General features: G+C 37.5%; 1 protein-coding gene across 21 annotated transcripts in view; it reads left to right on the top strand.

The window, feature by feature from the left end:
- Positions 1-20,020, top strand: part of ABI3BP (ABI family member 3 binding protein) — a 260,542-nt gene that overhangs the window by 236,548 nt on the left and 3,974 nt on the right. For all 21 annotated transcript variants that reach the window (XM_030940138.1, XM_030940197.1, XM_030940157.1 and 18 more), the window contains 4 exons: positions 2,610-2,819; positions 7,487-7,595; positions 18,717-18,796; positions 19,546-19,575. In XM_030940138.1, the coding sequence (XP_030795998.1) occupies positions 2,610-2,819; positions 7,487-7,595; positions 18,717-18,796; positions 19,546-19,575 (429 nt within the window). The remainder of the gene's footprint in view (positions 1-2,609; positions 2,820-7,486; positions 7,596-18,716; positions 18,797-19,545; positions 19,576-20,020) is intronic.

The following is a 20,020-nucleotide window of genomic DNA, read 5'->3' as shown; positions in this document are numbered from 1 at the left end:
GTGTGTGTATAACATTTTAAGAGACTGTTTTCCAAAGTAGTTGTACTGTTTTACCTTTCTGACAGCAGAGATGAGAGTTCTAGTTCCTCCAAATCCTCACCAACATTTGGTATGGTCAGTCTTTTTTTATTTTAGCCATTTTAGTAGGTGTGTAATGGTATCTGATTATGGTTTTAATTTGCAACCACATAATAATAACACTGAACATCTTATGTGCTTATTTGCCATCTATATATCTTTTTTGCTATTTCCAATTTTTTTGCCGAATTTAAAAAATGGAGTTGCTTGTTTAATGTAGAATTTTGAGAATCTATATTTTCTGGATACAAGACCTTTTTTAGATACATACTTTGAAAATATTTTTTCCCATTGTGTGTCTTCTAATTTTAATGAAACTCAGTGTATCAATTTTTAATAGAATTCACTTTCATTAATAGGTATAGAGCTATTCAGAATAGTTTTGGTTTTTTTGTTTGTTTTTTGAGATGGAATCTCACTGTGTCGCCCAGGCTGAAGTGCAGTAGTGTGATCTTGACTCACTGCAACCTCCACTTCCTGGTTTCAAGTGATTCTCCTGCCTCAGTCTCCCCAAGCAACTGAGACTACAGGTGCCCACCACCATGCCCATAATTTTTGTATTTGTAGTAGAGACGGGGTTTCACCATGTTTCCAGGCTGATCTCAAACTCCTGACTGCCAGTGATCCACCCGCCTCAGCCTCCCAAAGTGCTGGGATTATAGGCATTAGCCACCATGCCCAGCCTGCATTTTATTTTGGGTGTGTGTAGCCTTACATTTAATATGGCTATTGATATTGGTACATTTAAATCTTCATCTTGCTATTTGCTTTCTATTTTTCCCATCTATTCTTTGTTCCCCTTTTTCCTCTTTGTCAGTCTTCTTTTAGATTGAGTATGTTACGATTTCATTTAATCTTTTTTGTTATCTTATTAGCTGTAACTTTGTTTTATTATTTTAATGGTTGCTTTGGGGTTTATAGCATGTATCTTGAACTTATCACAATCTGCCATCCAGTGATAATGTACAATCTCACATATAAGAACCTCACACTAGCATAGCTTTGCTCCCCTCTTGGCCTTTGGACTATTATTGTCATACCTTTTACTTTTAATGTTATACACATTACAGTAAGGAGTTTTCATTTGTGTTTAAACAGTAAACTTTTTTAGAAAGAATAATAAGAAAAACATTGTGTATGTTATCTGTGTGTTTACTGTCACTGCACTTTTCATCCCTTTGTGTGGCTCCACATTTCTGTCGGCATTGTTTCCTTCCTATCTGAAAGACTTCCTTTAATATTTCTCTTAGTGTGGGTCTTCTGGTAAATAAATCCTTACAGATTTTGTATGTCTAGAAAAAGTGTTTTGCTTTTAAGGTATTTTCACTACTTACTAGATTCCAAATGATGTCTTTTATTTCAATAACTGAAGATGCTGCTCCAATGCCTCTCACTTGCATTCTTCCTAGTAGAAAATCTGCCAAAACCCTTATCTTTGTTGTTCTGTATATAACGTGTCTTTTTTTGTCTGCCTCCTTTAAGGATTTTCTCTTTATCACTTGTTTTGAGAAACTTGATGATGACCAGCATAGAGTTTTCTACATTTTTGTTGTTCCTAGGTATCTTTGAGCTTTTTGGCTCTATGGATTTAGAAGTTTTATCACATTTGGAAGATTTGGGACCATTATTTCTTAAAATATTTTTTTCTGCCACCCACTTCTTTACCTTTACTACTCCAATTACATGTATATGAGACCACCAGAAATGGTCCCCACAGCTCAGTGATGTTTGTTATTTTTAATTTTTATCTTCTCTCCCTCTTTTTGGATAGTTTTTATTGCTATGTCTTTGAGTTCACTAATCATTTACTCTGCATTATCTTATAGGTATTAATTCTATCCAATGCATCTTTTATCTTATAGCTTGCTAGAAATTTGATTGGGTCCTTTTTAATATCATACATGTCTTTATTAACTTTTTGAACATGTGGATTATAGTAATAACTATTATTCTTATCTGATTATTCTAACATCTATGTGAGATCTGCATTGGTTTCAATTGATTGATTTTTCTCTCCTTATTATAGGTAATATTTCCCTATGAATTTTACCTGTTAGGTGCTGGATTTTTTTTTTTTTTTTTTTTTTTTTTTTTTATTCCTAGAATATTCTTGAGTTTTGTTCTGGGATACAGTAAAATACTTGAAGCTCCTTGATTCTTTTGAGTCTGGTTTTTAAAATTTATTGGGTGGGACCAGAACTGTGTTTAGTATGGAGCTAATTATTTCCCACTACTGAGGTAAGACCAAGCGCCCCATAAATTATGAACTCTAAACTATGCTTAGGGGATCAAATTACTTTTGGATATTAGCATAAGCTAAACCTTTTCAGTAAGTAGATCAACACCACCCTATATCATTTGTCTCAGAGGCAAGATTTTGAATTTTCCTAGTTTGAACCATCCACATCATGGCTTTCAACCATCTGCTTATAATATGAGACCAAATGTCCTCAAATTGTATTTATGAGCTCACTTCCATCTTCTTCATGAGTTACAAAAATGTTAAATGTCAAGGGTCCTCTCTCTCACAGGTCCTCATGTGCGATACCTCCAAAAGCCTGACAACAGTCCCTGCTCCATTACTGACTCCGTCAAACGGTTCCCCAAAGAGGATGCCACAGAGGGGAATGCCACCAGCCCACCACAGAACCCACCCACCAACCTCACTGTGGTCACCGTGGAAGGGTGCCCCTCATTTGTCATCTTGGACTGGGAAAAACCACTAAATGACACTGTCACTGGTAAGATCATGTCATGAGGACTGTTATGGTGGGAAGCTTTGGTAATAAGATACCCTGGGAGTGGGGTACCCTGGGTCAGCATTGGCATGTGAAGCGTATCTGGGGAGAAGCCAAAGCTAGCAGTTTTGCTGCCTTTAAGGTACATTATTGTCAACAGTGTCATAGGATGAGAAAAGATCATCTTTGTCCTTGTTATGGGCTCCCTGTTAATTTAGATCTCTTCAGGCCGCATTCTTTCCATCTCCTCTCAGAACTCTTTTTCATACCAGGATGAAGAAGCTAGTCTTTCATTACCAAGATAATTATATTGCTGATTAATTTAAAACTGATTTTCCTTTCACCAACCCAATTTCTAATTGACCTAGAACTTTCTTTTTTTTTTTTTTTTTTTTTTTTTGAGATGGAATCTCGCTCTGTCACCCAGGCTGGAGTGCAGTGGCCGGATCTCAGCTCACTGCAAGCTCCGCCTCCTGGGTTTACGCCATTCTCCTGGCCTGACCTAGAACTTTCTAGCAGACTAAAGGTTACTTCAACTGTCTTAGCATAAATAAAAACAAAAACTCTGTTCCTGATCAATTTTCTGCTCATCTTAAGAAATTTTGATTCTGTTACCACCCACCAGTTCCTCTAAAAATGATTATGAAAACTAAGAAACCCCGAGATATTCTTTGAATTCGTTATACAACAATTTGATTCTCCATAACGAAGAGGATAGTCAAACAAGGAGGAGGAAAAAAGACTAGCAAGCTAAATCAGCTAGAGGATATAGCAAATAGCATAGTAGGTGAATTCCTGCCACCCAAGTTCCTGCCATGTACCTGGTGCAGGCAGGCAGGGAATGGGGGGTCAACTAAGAGGCCATCAGGAAGAGAGAGGAGCAGTGCACAGGACCAGGCAGAGCATGCAGGGACTCAGGATCTGCCAAAAACACTTCCTACTGTACATGGAAAACAGCAGCTATGTCTCCTCAGACAGAATCATTGGATCTGGGCAACTTCCAGTGTAAGCAGCTTATCTTTGCTTTAACTAGCTTTCTTTACCATGTTTTGTGAGTTTCCCTTTCTCATGCAAAGCTACCCTTTGTTTTGAGAAAGAACCCACTACTACCCATGGTTCCTAGAGATTTGCCTAGTCCTGCTTCTTTCCTTGGGACTGCGCTAATAGGTACTATGATATCTAAAAATCAATTAATCTGTCAGTATTGATTATCTACATCCATTAAAATGTCTAAAACTCTTCATATACTGCGCTAGTAAGGAGTTCCTGTGATCATCTGAGGCTTAGTTCTCATGAAACTAAATGATCTATAAAATTTGATTTGCCTTCAAGATACGGAACATTGAGGTAGAACTGGTTAATCTAATACATTTAATTATCGAATACACATCAACTTGGATATATTCATAATATATGATTTAACTTTTTAAAGCTGAAGAATTGTCCTTTTTTTTGTATAAATGTTTAATCTCAAAAATCATGGACACAGTATACTTTATCCATCTAACCAAACTGCTTTTGTAATGCTGTTACTAAATGTTAATGAGTTGCTTGAGATCTGTCACGATACAGAGGATTTATAACAATTTTTGTGGACAAGGACCACATCTCTTTAGCTGCAGAATTTCCTAAATAGAATTAAGTTCGTATTTAACCATAGTTCACCTAGTCCGTATTTAAACATTAGAGCATTTGCCCTAAAATCCTGTTGGTTTTCCATTCCATTTTGTTTTAGTGTTCCCTTAAATACCACTTGATTTCAAACACGATTGTTTACAAACCAGCAGCTCAGATAATATAGAGATTAATCATTATATCACTTGAATTGACTTTACAAAAAGGTACTGAGATATAATAGAGTGAACTATATTCTTCTGCCTGAGTTGGCTTCTTTCTTTGAGTTGATGGGGACACATATTCACCTCCAGTGAAGACATCCAGGTTCAGTTGCTTCTACATGTCCCTTCTATACCGAAGTAGAAAAAGGTACACCCAAAAAATTGGCCATAGTCTGGATCCTCGGGCAACTTTAAGTTGTTAGTTATAAGCCTCATAATCTGATAGTCCAAGAGCATACTGACATAGATTTAAATCCCAGACCAGCTTTATTTTAGATGTGCAACTTGTGTATAAAATTAGACTGTTTGAGCCTTAGTTTCCTTAGGTGTAATAATAATAATCCTCATTGTTATCAATTTATCCTGAGGAGAAAATTAAATAAGATATTTGAATATGCAGCATAAACTAGAAATTGTTAATGTTTATCAGTAGGAGCAATGTTTGTAACGTTGGTGGATTTATGAAAAGGCATTAGCACTTGAAAGGATTAAAAATGGGAAATATATATTTACAAAGCGCAAGACAAATGTATATTCAAAAGCTAGAATTGTGAAATTCTAAATTTCTTTTTAATTAGGAAGGAAGCTTCTAGATCCCTTTTGAGAATTCTGATCTTCCATTAAAAAAAAATTAAATCAGCTGTTAAAACTTGAGCCAAATGGAAATCAGAGAAGACATGCAATAGATGTTTCAACTACTAAAAGGCAGGGTTAATATTAAGAAGAATGTCATACAGTTGATGAGGAATGTCCCAAGCCAAAGATGCTTTTTGAAGGTGGTTGCTTTGGTGCATAAGCAACTGGAGTGTCATATAAATTGTTCTTTTGGTGATTTAGCAGCACGTGAACCTTTCCTATTGGAATCTTAATCCCTTTCTAGTCATTTTCAAACCACAACTCAAGGATGATAAATAATAATAAAAGCAGCATAATAACAGGTACCACCTGTTGAACAAAATCCATGAAAAATACTATTAGGCACTTTCCACCTATACCTAATTTAATCCCCACAAGCAGTGTTATGAACAGATATTAACATTGTATGGATGGGAAGACTGAGATCAAGTTCAAGACAAGTGGCTTAATTTGTCTCTTTCCATTAAGCTGTTTGGTTTCTTTTTTTTTTTTCTTTTCTTTTTTTTTCATCAATTTTACTTGCATTTTAAGTCCTTCCATCTTTTTCTAACAAATATCCCTTCACAACTGAGGAAAAAATATAAAATGGACAGATTTTAATTCAGAATTCTCTCCCTTCCTCTCTCCCTTTCCAGTCTGTTAGGAGAGCCAGCTGAGAGAGAGTTTTGGATCAAAAAGAAGTCTCAGTGACAGTATTAGATAACAGTCATCAGTACTTTAATAGCTGCACCGATAGTATCCAGAAACCATGGCCACTGTCTTCCAGTTTCATTTTTAATTTTCGGAAGAACAGTCATGCAAAATTGTTCAGAAAAAATCCTCCTCCTCTTGGGGTTTTTTAAATATGCGATTAAAAATCTTCCTGAGACTGGGCCTAGTGGCTCACGCTTGTAATCCCAACGGTTTGTGAAGCTGAGGTGGGTGGATCGCTTGAGCTCAGGAGTTCAAGACCAGCCCGGGCAACACGGCAAAATCCTGTCTCTACAAAAAATTAGCTGGGTGTAGTGGTGTGCTACTCAGGAGGCTGAGGTGGGAGGTGTAGCATGACCCCAGGAGGTGGAGGTTGCAGTGAGCAAAGACCCTGTCTCAAAAGAGAAAAGAAAAAAAAAATCCTCCCCAAATATGAATTGGTGATTTGGGGTCTATCTGGGTTGTTCTAGTTTTTTATTTTATTTCCAATATTCATCTCACACCATTGGACTCAGTGCTAATAGCAGAAATCCCCAATATAACTTGCCAGACTTTGGCAGCCTTTTCACCTTATCTGATGCCTGGTACTTGTTTATTTCTTCATATTAATGGAGCTGATTTTGAGTGGGGTTTATTGTTTGGGTTTTTGGATCTTTTTTTAGTTCTCTGTATCATCTCATCACATGCATTAAGCTAAGTCCCAAATGAGAGCAGGGAAGTCCAATGAACAAATGTGTAAATGGCATTCTCTTATTCTAAATTTCTTTCCCTTTTGATGAGCCCTGCAAGTTCATAGAAATGTGCCTTTAAGTGAAATTTAGGCAGACCTCTATGCAGACTTTAAGGACAGTATTTTGTTTTTCAATGCAAGGAAAATAAGGAAGCATAACTTATGTAGGCATTGGGTACAAAACTCCACTACTCCTGTAGTTCAAAATAATGAACTGTAGTTCAAAATACTCCTATAGTTCAAAATAATGAAAAGTAGAGTTTATTATTTGATTTGCTATTTGCTGCTGTGATGCTCAACTCAAAGAAGTTTTCTGCAGCAGTATCATGTATCCAGTAGCCTTTCCCCCAACTATATTCTAAAGCCTGTAGAGCAGAGAACATGTCTACTCAGGTACCACTCTTTATACAGTGCTTTCCCCAAATGGGGCTTTGCAGCAGCGGCAGACTATCTGACTCACCTAACAAAATCAAAGGCTATGTATCCAAAGCAACCACAGGCATGGCATGTGTCTTCACTAGTTACCAGGCCTTTCTTTGCCTCTGGTAAAGGAAATGCAGAAATGGTCAATGAGCAAATCCTGAAATGCTTCTGGAACCTTCATCTGCTGACCATCCCCATATAAAAATTGCCAATGTGTAAGATCAATATGTCTCTAGAACTTCAATCTCAATTGCTTGCTTTATGTGAGTGGCTTTTTTATGCTATTAGCTTCAGGAGCAATTAAATCAACCAAGAAATAAAGACAAGTATCTGTTGGCTTCTTCGCTTTACAGAATATGAAGTTATATCCAGAGAAAATGGGTCATTCAGTGGGAAGAACAAGTCCATTCAAATTACAAATCAGACCTTTTCCACAGTAGAAAATCTGAAACCAAACACAAGGTAAGCCACCAGTGCTATTCCAGGTAAATTCTGAGAGTGCAAAAGTTATAACCACGACAAAGGAAAGAAATTATATCATCTTCTCTGTCTTGAGGGTGGCTCCAGCTTCCATTTCCCTCTTGGGTTTTCTATATATAGCACTAGATACCTCTAAAGTCATGTTTTGCAAACACTTGAATTACTGGTGGGTTTAAAATTGCTGGCAAGATGGTGTTGTTAATAATAGTATGACATCTTTAAAAAAAATTCGATACCAAATGTTGATATTAAAAACTAAGTCTGTGGATCAGTAATAACTGGATTGTGCATGATGTAAACTAGATTGGAAGCACCAAAAAATTAAAATGCTGGAAAAGAGAGGGCAATGAAAGGAAAGTCTTGTGACACAATGCAGGTGAAAGTTTTTAAGAGTTAATACTTAAAATAACTACAGACTAGTCTCAGGCACAGCAATTCTTTGCTTTGGGACCTTTTGTCATGGATAAAATGAAATCGAGTTTTACAAGAGTCACATATCTTTAACAGTGTTATCTGATAACTTTTCTAAGTATCCCTGTTTATTACACATTGATACCAGGTTGTTCGTATTGCTGTACAGTTTTGTGATTCTTTTTTCAATCTAAAATATCCAACATTTTATTAGTTCATTTTATTATTGAAAGAAAAATAAGGGTCTTAGACATTTCTAGACATGTAGTAAGGAAGTTCTAAGTTTTCTTTTTTTCATAATGTTCACATTGTCATGAATCGATTGAATTGAATTGGTTATTGATAGTGACACTCAAAAGAGCCTATTTTGGCTCTGACAGTAGGGAGACTCTTCTACTCTTTTTGTAGAAAAGGAAGCACCATCTAATTCACTACAGGCAGTCCACTGTGTATAAACTAGTCCAATACTGCAAAAAGGATACTTCTTTCACAAGCATGGGGTTTTTCTTTAAAGTTCTCTATTTTAAGATACATTTTACAACTGCCGATTTTCTTAAAAGACTTTTAGCCAAAATAAGCATATGTCAGTAAAAGCCCATTTGTTCTTGGTTCTGTTTCCTTAGCATTTCCTTAGATTGAGAGGAGGAGGAAGCCTGTTTTTACAGGCTTAATATATTTGAAGAAATGAGTGAAAGAAAAGGTCACTTAATTTGAACTTTTTAATAGGTGAATTTGTGCTTATGAAACTTGGCTTTTGCGTTTTCTGCTCTTTATTCCACATAATAAAGAGTGACTTGTAAAGTACAGTACAGTCGTTGAAAGGCATCCAGTTTCTCAATGCTCATCGTGGTTTTTTTCTGAATTGGACTGTCCTCAGATCTTCTCGCAGTGCACCTATTAGCTCATGACCTGAATGTTGAATACAGTTATTCCAGTATCATTTTAAACCCAATTTGTTTGTAAAAGGTTTGCATTTGCATTTCCATTCAGCAAACATTTCTTAAGGATGGCTACACACACGAATAAACATGGTGGCTGCTCTTGAACTCAAGGCTAGAGGGGAGGCAGTTAATAACCAAGTATTCTATAGAAAGTAGCGAGAACTCTGAATGAAGCATGCCCAAGGTGCTAGGGGATCCCAGGGTGGGAGGCGCTACACAATGTCGTGGAAATTAGGAAAATCTTCCTGAAGAAGGTGACACCTGGTCTGAGGCTCGAAGGATGAGTGGGAAGGAGCTAGCCAGGTGATTATAGGGAAAGAGAGTATTAGAACAGTATATGTCAGTACACAGAAGGCCAAAATGGCATGGTTGTGTACAGTGAAAAATAGGCTATTTTTACCTCCGTCCACACGAGTAGTGATAAGTGGATGGAGGCAGAGGAAACAGAATGGGAAGCCAGGGTGGGAGAGGATCTTATAAGCCAGATCAGGAGATGGGGAGACACTGAGGGTTGGTAATTGGGAGGATGACTTGCTCCCACTTTTCATTTGTGTTTTCATTCTGGCTTTTAGTTGGAATAATCACTTTTAATATTTGAGCCTGTTTATATTGAGTAACAATTGCTGGAATCTAACAAAAAATAACTTTTTGTTAATGTCTTGGCAAGAGTGCCATTTGGGCATCTGACCTGCCTGGTGAAGTAGGTAAAGTGCCCCAGGGCTAAGATGCATTTTATTCTGTAATCACAGGTCATGGGGTTCACATGTAGCTTCTGATTGTAATTGTTTTAGGACTCATTCTAGGTGTTTCTGGAAATTGCTTCACACTGAAAGAGAGCATGGCCCTCTTTATCCTACCCTCATCATATGTCCTGTTTATTACTCCTGTCTTTCATCAGTGGGCCTTCTGAGGAGGACCCCGAAAACCTATCCTTACCTCAAGACTAGCAAAACCCAGAGGAGTGCCTGTCTAGATTTTTTTTTTTTTTTTTTTTTTTTTTTTGAGACAGTCTTGCTCTTGTTGCCCAAGCTGTAGTGCAATGGCGCAATCTCAGCTCACTGCAACCTCTACCTCCCAGGTTCAAGTGATTCTCCTGCCAGAGCCTCCCAAGTAGCTGGGATTATGGGCACCTGCCACCACACCCGGCTAATTTGTTTGTATTTTCAGTAGAGATGGGGTTTCACCCTGTTGGCCAGGCAGGTCTCGAACTCCTGACCTCAGGTGACTAACCTGCTTCAGCCTTCCAAAGTGCTGGGATTACAGGGGTGAGCCACCATGCCCGACCCCTGTCTAGATTTAGCTTTGGGAAAAAGCAATGTTAAATCAAATTTAGGGCCTCCTAAATCAGGATCCCATGCCGAATTTTACTATTGCCACTAATCTGAGGCCATTTAGTGTGTCTGTTATATGTGGCTTACTTAATATTACTTTAAGAATTTGGTATGGTTCAATGAAATCCATCAGAATATCAAAATCATTAATTTTCGTATAAATGATTTGGCCAGGATTATACTGGTAGTCCCTAACTAATAGATCATGACTTAGGAGTTGTAAATCAGTAGTCTGAAGTAAAGAACAGTTTTCCATTTTGGGAAAAATATAATACATATGGATGTAAAGGTGCTTTCATGAACACTGTTTAGTCCTCAGTATGTGAAACTTCATGGTGGTCATGGAGTTCAATAGATCCTAGCCCCCTGATGAGCCTGTGAATGAATTTCACATCTCTCTTACCAGCTATGTCAGAGATTCATTTGTCTATTCAATGAGCAAAAATGTTTGGGCTGAAATATTAAAACATACTGAAATCTCCATTAGAAAAAATAATGAATTATGGAAAAATAAAATGAGGTAAATTATTTCAATTAATTTGAGATTTCTGAAGCCTAAAAGTATCGGGGGAAACAAAAGTAACACCCTTTAAATAACTGGAGAGCATAAAAAAAGCATACAAAGTAAGTGTAGGATTGATACCGAAGTTCTGTGATTTAGGAGAGAAGGCTTCATAGAATACTTGAGACTAGAATGTGATAAAGAATAGGATGGAATGGGTAAGCCAACAAGGAAAGGAAAAATAACAACAGTATTTTTCTTTCTAATCAAATCCATACACATTATTTAGGTGACATACAAGTAGTTCTCAAACTTACTATTGATAGCAAGGCTACAGCCAGAATGATAAAATCACTAGTGTACAAAGAGTATGAAAAGCTTTTTTCATACTACCTTAAGTTGTTAAGGCAAGATTTCTTTCCATTGTGTTTCTTCTACCCAACCATGATCCCAGATTAACACTAATAAAAGACACCGTAAAATAAAGAGGAAGGATGTACAGGATGCAGCCACCAGGTGGCTTTTATTAGCTGTAAAAACAAACAAACAAAAACACAACTCTGATCATATTTCAATGCTTGGGGGAAATTTTGAATCAAAGTATATGGTAAAATTGAAGTTTTGAAATAGATAAACTTTGCATTTTAGCTGTTAAAATTCCCTCATGAGGTTCTGGAATTCCCTATTTGAATAACTGTAAGATGGATCAAAGCTTCTGAAAGAATTATTACAGCTGTGTTCCAACACTAGGAGATACACGTAAATCATTTATTTTAGTAGCATTTTCCATCACTTGTTCTGACTAAAAAACATGAGATCTGAATTCAGATGATAATTACTGGCTAAACTTTACACACCGACATGGGTGGAGTAGAGCTTCATGTTCCAACACTTAATCCAGGAGAAACAAGGCAGGGATTAGAGATCTATAGAGTGCTTTTGTTACAAATTCTGAATGATCACACCCTAATCCTGAAACAGAGTGACAGTGGAGTATTCCCCTACCTTTCCTTTCACAGTGTATACCAACCTTCTCCTGCCTGTTTTTATGACATAAGCGGGTTTTTATCTAGCCTGCAGAAGCTCAAAAAATTGTCCAAAGGACCATCCAGCAGCTGTTTTGCTAATGGTAGAGTTCAGCTCCACACCTGGCATTAGATGTTCTTGTCAATAGAGAGCTGCATGGCTGTTCTAGGGTGCTAGGTGCAGCTCCAAAGGTGGCACAGGGGGCCTCCCCAGCCTGGCTACCAGCTGCAGTGCACTGTGGTTGCATATGTGCACAGGGAAGGGGGTGTCACTTGCGGGGAGATGTGATTGTTTTAGTCAAATGATGCAAAAGAGATCTGTTAACAGGCAAATTTCATCTCTTTTGGGGATCCCTCTCTTACCCCTGACTCCTAAAATAAAATGTAGATATTGGTATCCAGCTGACTCAGTACTCATCTGCCCTCCCCAGTACTTACTTTCCATTTATTTCTAACCTAGAAGTCCTCTTCTAACAGAAAACCAAGTACTGTATGTTCTCTTGTAAGTGGGAGCCAAATGATGAGAACACATGGACATAAAGAGGGGAACAGCAGACACTAGGGCCCACTGGAGGGTGGGAGAAGGGAGAGGAGCAGAAAAATCAACGAGTGCTAGGCTTTGTATCTGGGTGACAAAATAATCTGTACAACGAACCCCTGTGACACAAGTTTACCTATATAACAAACCTGCACATGTACCCCTGAACCTAAAATAAAAGTTAAAAAAAAAACAAAAAAAACCCCTCTCCTGCCATACAATTACCCAAGAACACCAATCCTTTATCTATCTCCTTGTTAAACTAAAAGAAAAATATTAAGAGCGTCTCCCATCTACAGCAAACCACTTTGCAAAGACCACTATGATTAGCTTTAGTTCTGTTAATGGAGTAGCTGATAAAGTATGTCTTAATAAGTCTTACACCACTGCTTACTGGGACAGCGAGTGTGGATTATCATTCTCTTAAGTCTCCTCCAACTGTAAAATGATATAATTCTCTGATATTCAAAGCCAGGCATGGAGTTGGTCAGAGAACTCGAACTGAAAACTAAAACCTAGGTCAATTCCATAACAAGTAGACTTGTCCCAATAAACATTTTTTTGTCTTTAAATCTCTGTCTGCAGTCTGCAATTTGTTTTCAGATTAATTGTTTTTAGCACACATTTTGATAATCCATTGATGGACCGAGTTCTTCCTAATGAACTGGCTGGGCAAATGGATGGACACACACAATCACTGCACACTGAAAAAGCCCTTTAATCCTACTCCTCTCTTCCAATGAACTCACCTCTCTCCTCACTTTACTGAAAAATTAAAGAATTCATTGTGTGTGCCAGACTTACATGTGGTCTAACAATTTCCTATGGAAAATGTACTGTCTAGTAATTAAGATAAATCAAATTCACTTAATCTGCTCAAGTACTTTTATTGACCTCTCTGGCTTGGGAGGATTTTGAAGAACAAATCTTCCTCTAAGACTGAAACCTACCAAAGTATCCTACAGCTGGCAGCAATGATAGTTTGGGACTGTTGTTTATGTTGATTTAATAAAATGTTGGCACTGGTTAGCTGGAACAGATGCAGCAACTTCTTATACACTGTCAATCTGGCTGAATGATGCAGGCATGTGGAATAGCCATTATACCCTTTTCATAGTGTTTCTGTGAAATTCTGGTCTCTGCATATTCTGTATTAACTTTTCAACATCTCTTCTTATGGGCTTTGTAGAAAGGAGTAAAATAAGCTGCCAAAGCGTCAGGCATTTTATTTAGTTTGCGGTAGGTGTGGGCAGCAGCAGACCAATTCCTTCCTTGTTGAAGAAATTGACTTGATTGCTCAGTTTGACAACTTTTCATCGGGCAAAAGGACGGCTACCTAAAAGTACGTAACTCCACTAGTCTATAAAGAGAACAATTATTCCCTCTCACATAACCATATAGTTTTTATTTTTCTTTGCTACTGCTTGGCATTTAGGAAGGGAGTGCAAGAAAGTGATTAACAGCTGCAGAATTAGAGTGCAGCCCAACTCCGGAGTTTGTGTCCCCCACAGAAGTGGGGGAACACAAAGAAATGCCCCTTATGGCATTAGAGCCAGCTAGTTTATGACCCCATGACTGCTGATTTAGCCTGATTTTGTCTTCTAAGTGCCTCCTTCGGTCTCCCCTCTTGCTCCTCATCTGTTTTCCCAGATCAGCTAACTTTACATATGGCAGATATCCAGAAATGCTTCCCATAATCCTTCAGTGTCCTTGGAGTCAAGTTTACCCGAACTGATTAGATTCTCCTTTCCCATGTTGAGCAGCCCTTCCTCTTTTTTTCTTATTCTACTTGTTCATTTATCTCCCTCTGACTGAACCCTCATCTGAATGGAGATGAAATATTTCACGACGACACTAGGGGTAAAAATCGGCTAAACACCTCAAACCAACAACTATAGGGTAGACTTTCTATATAAAAAGCAGTTTGCTTGAGGTTTGTAAGACTTTTGTTATAATGAAAACCAACTTTTTAAATCAGTAAGGAGTATATAAAAAGTTTATCAAATAATGAAAGCTTTACTTCAGTTCTAAATTGTAGGCAAAAAATAGAAGGAAAAGGTTATAGAAAGGATCAAAAGGAGTAGGGAATGGCAAGCGTCTGCTCCACCCAGATCTGAAGATTACACTTGAGGATATTACCACCTCTTCCACTACAGAAGAAATCAGTCTGAGGCTACAATCCTGCAGGTTGGAGGTTCTTGTCTCTTAACAGTTTTGCTCATGAACCACAGGTCACACTTTTTGAAACCCACTTTTCACTTTTCAATGAACTGATGTATGTTTTTTCTTCTCATGCTGATTTTTACAGCTGCTCTCAAACTGTTGGTGTCAAACAATATCCTCTGTTATGCCACTCTTCCGAGATAATGCTTTGTAGTGCTTTCCAGACTCAGTGAAATCTTAATATAACATTTTTTTCTTAGCCTATGGATCTATGTTGATGGCACGCAGAAAGGTTTACCTGTTACATTTTTTGATCTTTCCAATAACCCACGGGCTATGCCTTTATTATAATCTTCACAAGCAAAAAGCGAGTATGTGGCCATAGAAGAGTTCTGCCTTGAGACTTCTATGGCAGTGTTTGTCAAATTCCCCAGTAATAGAAACTCTTTAAAAAAATTCTCGAGATACAAATATGATACTAGTGAATACTTATAACTACTACGTGTCAGGCACCTTGCTTTTACATGCATTCTCATTTAATCCTCACAGATGCTTTTATACCCCTGTGAAGTTATAATTACTATAATGAATAGTATCCTCACAAATAGCATTATCCTCATTTTTATGTATGAGTAAACGGAAGCTCAGAGAGGTTACCTTAAAGTCACACATTAGTGAGCTGTGAATCTTTCTGGTTCTAGAACCCATGTTTTTAATGCCCCCTGGATCGTGCTGCCTCCTGCCGGGGATGTGCGGGGAAGATGGTTTTTTGGGATTTACACCTACCCAGGTAGAACCAGGCATGGCATTCTGTGAGGCTTCATTCACCTGGCTTGTCCTAGATGGGGCCAAAAGGCTTGACTGTATTTGTCATCTGGACTGCATTCCATTTGGATATTCATTTTGATGTGGTAGGTCTTACAGTTAATTTTCATTTTTATCAGAAATATATGTACACTGTTTTAAAATTAAATTACCACAAAAGCATTTCCTCCCTATTCCTAAATTTGGTTCCCCAGATGCAAGTATGTTTTACCATTTTGTCTATTGCTTCTGTTAATTAAATCCCTATGTCTAGACTGAGCTTTTCATAGGACGGTCAAATACTCCAGTCATGCCTTTGTTCTATTTGTGGTGTGTTTTTAATGGCACCATCGCTTTTGGAATTCCTACCATCTTTTTCCTCTGTTTTGAATCCCTATTGCCTCTTGTTTTGAAGTAAACAAGTCTTCTTCCTTGTTCACTCCATTACTTTGTAGCACGTAAGAAATGTCTTGAGGAAAACCTATAAAAGGCAGTATTTTTGAGTCCTTACGTTTTAAAATTTGTGTTTTACTTGGATACTATTCCTTAGCTGGAATATTAGGATATAACGAAGACTTTTGAAGGAATTGTTCTATTGTTTTCTCACTTCCAGTGTTACTGTTAAAAAGTCCAGTGGCATTCTGATTCTGGATCCCTTGAACGGGACCGATTATTTTCTTCTGAGTTTTTAGGACTTGTCTTTATCACCCCAGTCCTCTGAAATTTTGTAACTCATATGTTTTAGTCCTTTGTCTTTTTTTTTTCATTTTGCTGGGCAGAGTAGGTCTTTTCAATCTGGAAACTCTTGTCTTTCAGTACTGGAACATTAATTACACAATTTCCAGGATAATTTTCTATCTCCTTTCCTGTTCTCTCTTCTAGAATTCCTACTAGTTGGGTACTATATTCTCTGGAATAATTCTCCAACTTTCTTTTCTCTCATTTTTTCATGTTTGACTTTTTGTTCCAATATTTGTAAAATGTCCTCAACTTTATCTTCCAAAACTTCTATTTGAAGTTTCTTACTTCAAATAACTGTTTCCTGAAACTTTAAATTTTATTTTCTATGTACAATCAATATGAGACATTTCTCTTAGACCTATGATGTCATTCATCTGTGACAAAATGTGCTTCTTCAGAAGAAATTTTACCACCACAAGTCGTTTTTGTTATATAGGGTTTAATGAGACCAAAACAAAAATGTGCCTTTCAGTTCCCACGTTAATTAAATTTAGTGCAAAATAATTTCTTTGAAACTTGTCGAATATCACAAAATATTGGCCAAAAGAAAACCCCAAAAAAGTAGCTTGTATTTGTGGCATGCTAAAAATGGAGCTTCAGTGTACATAACTGTGAAATAAAAAGACATGGAGACAATTCCAGCAATCAGACTTAGCCAAAGCACAGGGCTTTTGGCAATGGCCTGGAACGAATGTGGAATGCATTGCCCATTTGAATCAAAGTCCAGATGGCTATGATTTCTTTTTTTCCATTTTCAGTTCACTATAGTTCTATGGGCTTTTTTTGTTTTGGTTTTGGTTTTAGGCCTCTTAGCAAAAATTTAATCTCTGGAAAATATTTCATGTGAAAATACCCCACGAGTGTGATTTCTGTAGATGACAAAGGTGTTTTTGTATCAACAATCTCTCATTGCAAATGACAATGACAAAGGCATGTGCCACCATGCCCAGCTAATTTTTGTATTTTTCGTAGCGACGGGGTTTCTCCATGTTGGTCAGGCTGTTCTCAAATTCAGGACCTGATGTGATCAGCCTGCCTCGGCCTCCCAAAATGCTGGGATTACAGGCATGAACCACTGCACCTGGTGCCAGTTTTAAAGTTTTGAAAAGCAAAAACAGTAACAGGACAAGTATTTTGAGCCTCATTGCTCTCAGCTGAAAATTAGGATAAGATTTATCTCATTAGAGTTTGCATGTGTTGTATTGCTTTATATATGTAGAATGACTAATGCATCTCATATATAGTAAGCATTCAGAAAATGGCTGCCATTGTTGTAGCACTAGAATCTGTTGTCTTAGACTAGATACTAGCAGTGTTAATGCAATACCTCAGTGATCAAGAAACTGACTCAAATTTTTTTTCCTGCTCACTTAGTACCATCCGTACCAAACTGACAGCTGTCATCCTTCTGTTTTTCACTTACAAAATATCTTTTGTGCATTCTGCATTCTTAATTATAAACTTCTCAAAGATGGAAATTATTTATCCCCCAAAAGCCTTGAGCAAATCTGAGACACTCAAAATATTATCAGCTGACTCAGGTTGACTTTTGAATTCAATGTTCTTTCACTGCTAAGTCCACTTGCTGCTGAAAGGAAATCTTAATTTCAGGCAAATGGCAAATTGCTTTATTGTTTACATTTCTTTAAAGGATTTGCTTTGCTTACATATTTTATGAATAAAAATTGCTAAATACTGCACAATAATTTGATGAATAATTATTAAGGATACAATCAAAGCGACTTATAATTCCAAGGGACCTAGGGTTGTTTGGGGTTTTGTTTAACAAAAGGTTAAGGGACTGGCCGATTATGAATTTGGAGTATGGAGGGAGAGAAATGTCTGCGTTTGTGTTCCTGCTCTTCATAAGGCAACATTACCATGCCTCTTTTCTGGAGACATCATAGCATCCTGTGATCCACAGAAGACCCAAGTTCCAGGCAATACAACTAGGAGTCCTTGCAAAGAAACACTTATGTGTATCTATTCCCATAGTTTAGTCCACAGTTAAATATACTAATTATAGCTTAGTCTAGTAGTTCTCAAACATCACTGGGCACATGACTCACCTAGGGAAGTTATAACTTCTTACCTGAATCTCCTCAAAAATTGCTTTAATACCTAGAGTACAAGAAATTTGCAATTTAACACACTTTCACCACTGCCACCCTATGATGTGATTCTGACATAAGTAGTCCAAACCCCACAGTGAGGAAGATGGCCTAAGTCCAGGATTATACTCAGGGTTGGTATAACAGAAAATAAAATGGAATCTTGCCACTTCTTGGCCCCAGGAAGTAGCTGAGACATCTTAAAGAAACTGGTTCCTTGTTACTGGAATTAGCCTTTGTCTACCATATACCACTTTTTTATATGTCTATTAACCTGCCAAGTCATTTGTACAAATTTGGAGATTTTTAAAGACAACCATCTTTTTTATTAATGCTTACACAAACCTTAGACGAGCTGTTCAGGTAGTAAAACTAAGAAATCACTTTTCTTTCCTCAACCTGCTTCTGGAACATGTTACCATTCACTGTCATAATTTCAAAATAGAATCAGGAGAGATGTCAGTATAATAGGGGAATGTTGCCTCCTAGCCCTCAAGAATGTTATTACAAGTGTTTTTTTATTTTCCCCTCAACAGTTATGAATTCCAGGTGAAACCCAAAAACCCTCTTGGTGAAGGCCCGGTCAGCAACACAGTGGCATTCAGTACTGAATCAGGTAATTACATCAACAGTAATTCCCAAAAACAATGTAAAAGGGCCACAGTGGAGCAATGTTTTGAAAGGAAGCTTGTTTGAAACCCAGCTAAACACTACATAATACTGTTTCTTGAATTTCTAAAAACCCATTTGTGGGAAAAAGCAAACTGATGAAGGCTTAGAGAAACACCATTTATATCTTTCCTCACTTAAAGACACATCAGTTTAATTTAAAAAGCATAATCTATACCCTTCCAAAAAGCTAGTGAATGAATCCTCCTCTGCATGCCTAGAATCAAAATACCCGTGAGTGCATCCACAAAGGGAACACATGATAGTTTAATAACAGCTGTGAAATTTTCCAATTAGACCTTACAAGTTCCAATTCCTTAATGAGATACATCTGCACATACAGCATTAATATTTGCATAATTTTTATACCAACTGTAGTTCATGGCATCTTGGTGATTTTTACCATGAAGTTTTTGTATCAAACTAAAAGCAGCAGCTTTTGAAATTCAAGTGAAGGCTGAACAGCGACAACTGTTCCTAACTACTCAAATTACATATAACAGATACAGCTGAATACCTACCAGGCAGGAGATTATTCAATCAAGAACAATTTCCAAAACAAAGCAAACTTTAGCAAAAGAGTACCACTTTGCAAATAAGACTTCGTAACTGTAAGCACCCATCATCTTCGCCATGCCACTGGAATGTTGGGGTTTTATCTAGTAAGGTCTGACTTTTGTATTTATTTCTCCTCAGCGGACCCAAGAGTGAGCGAGCCAGTTTCTGGTAAGTACCTGTCTCAATGAGACACAACTACATGCTTTTCTAAACTTACTCAACTGACCAGGCATGGCAGAATCTGAATCATGATTTCGCGTTTTTCCACTTAGTCTTCTTATAATACCAAACGGGTGTGAATGTTTACCTACACATTGTACAACACTGAGGACCCATGATGTTCTGGGAACAAGGTGGACATTTTGAAATTTGCTTTCACTCACACATCAGGCTTATTATTATTTAATAAAACAGCCAGTGTAATCCCAGCACTCTGAGAAGCTGAGATGGGAGAATTGCTTGAGCCCAGGAGTTGGAGACCAGTCTGGCAATATAATGAGACTTCCTCTCTACAAAAAATTTACAAATAAAAAATTAGCTAGGCATGATGATGCACACCTGTGGTCCTAGCTACTTGGGAGGCTGAGGTGGGATGTTCGCTTGAGCCCAGGGG

This window comes from Rhinopithecus roxellana, chromosome 1 (assembly GCF_007565055.1).
Source record: "Rhinopithecus roxellana isolate Shanxi Qingling chromosome 1, ASM756505v1, whole genome shotgun sequence".
In the NCBI taxonomy this organism is placed as follows: Eukaryota; Metazoa; Chordata; class Mammalia; order Primates; family Cercopithecidae; genus Rhinopithecus; species Rhinopithecus roxellana.
Note: the sequence above shows the minus strand (reverse complement) of the source record. Positions and strands in the feature narration are given on the sequence as shown.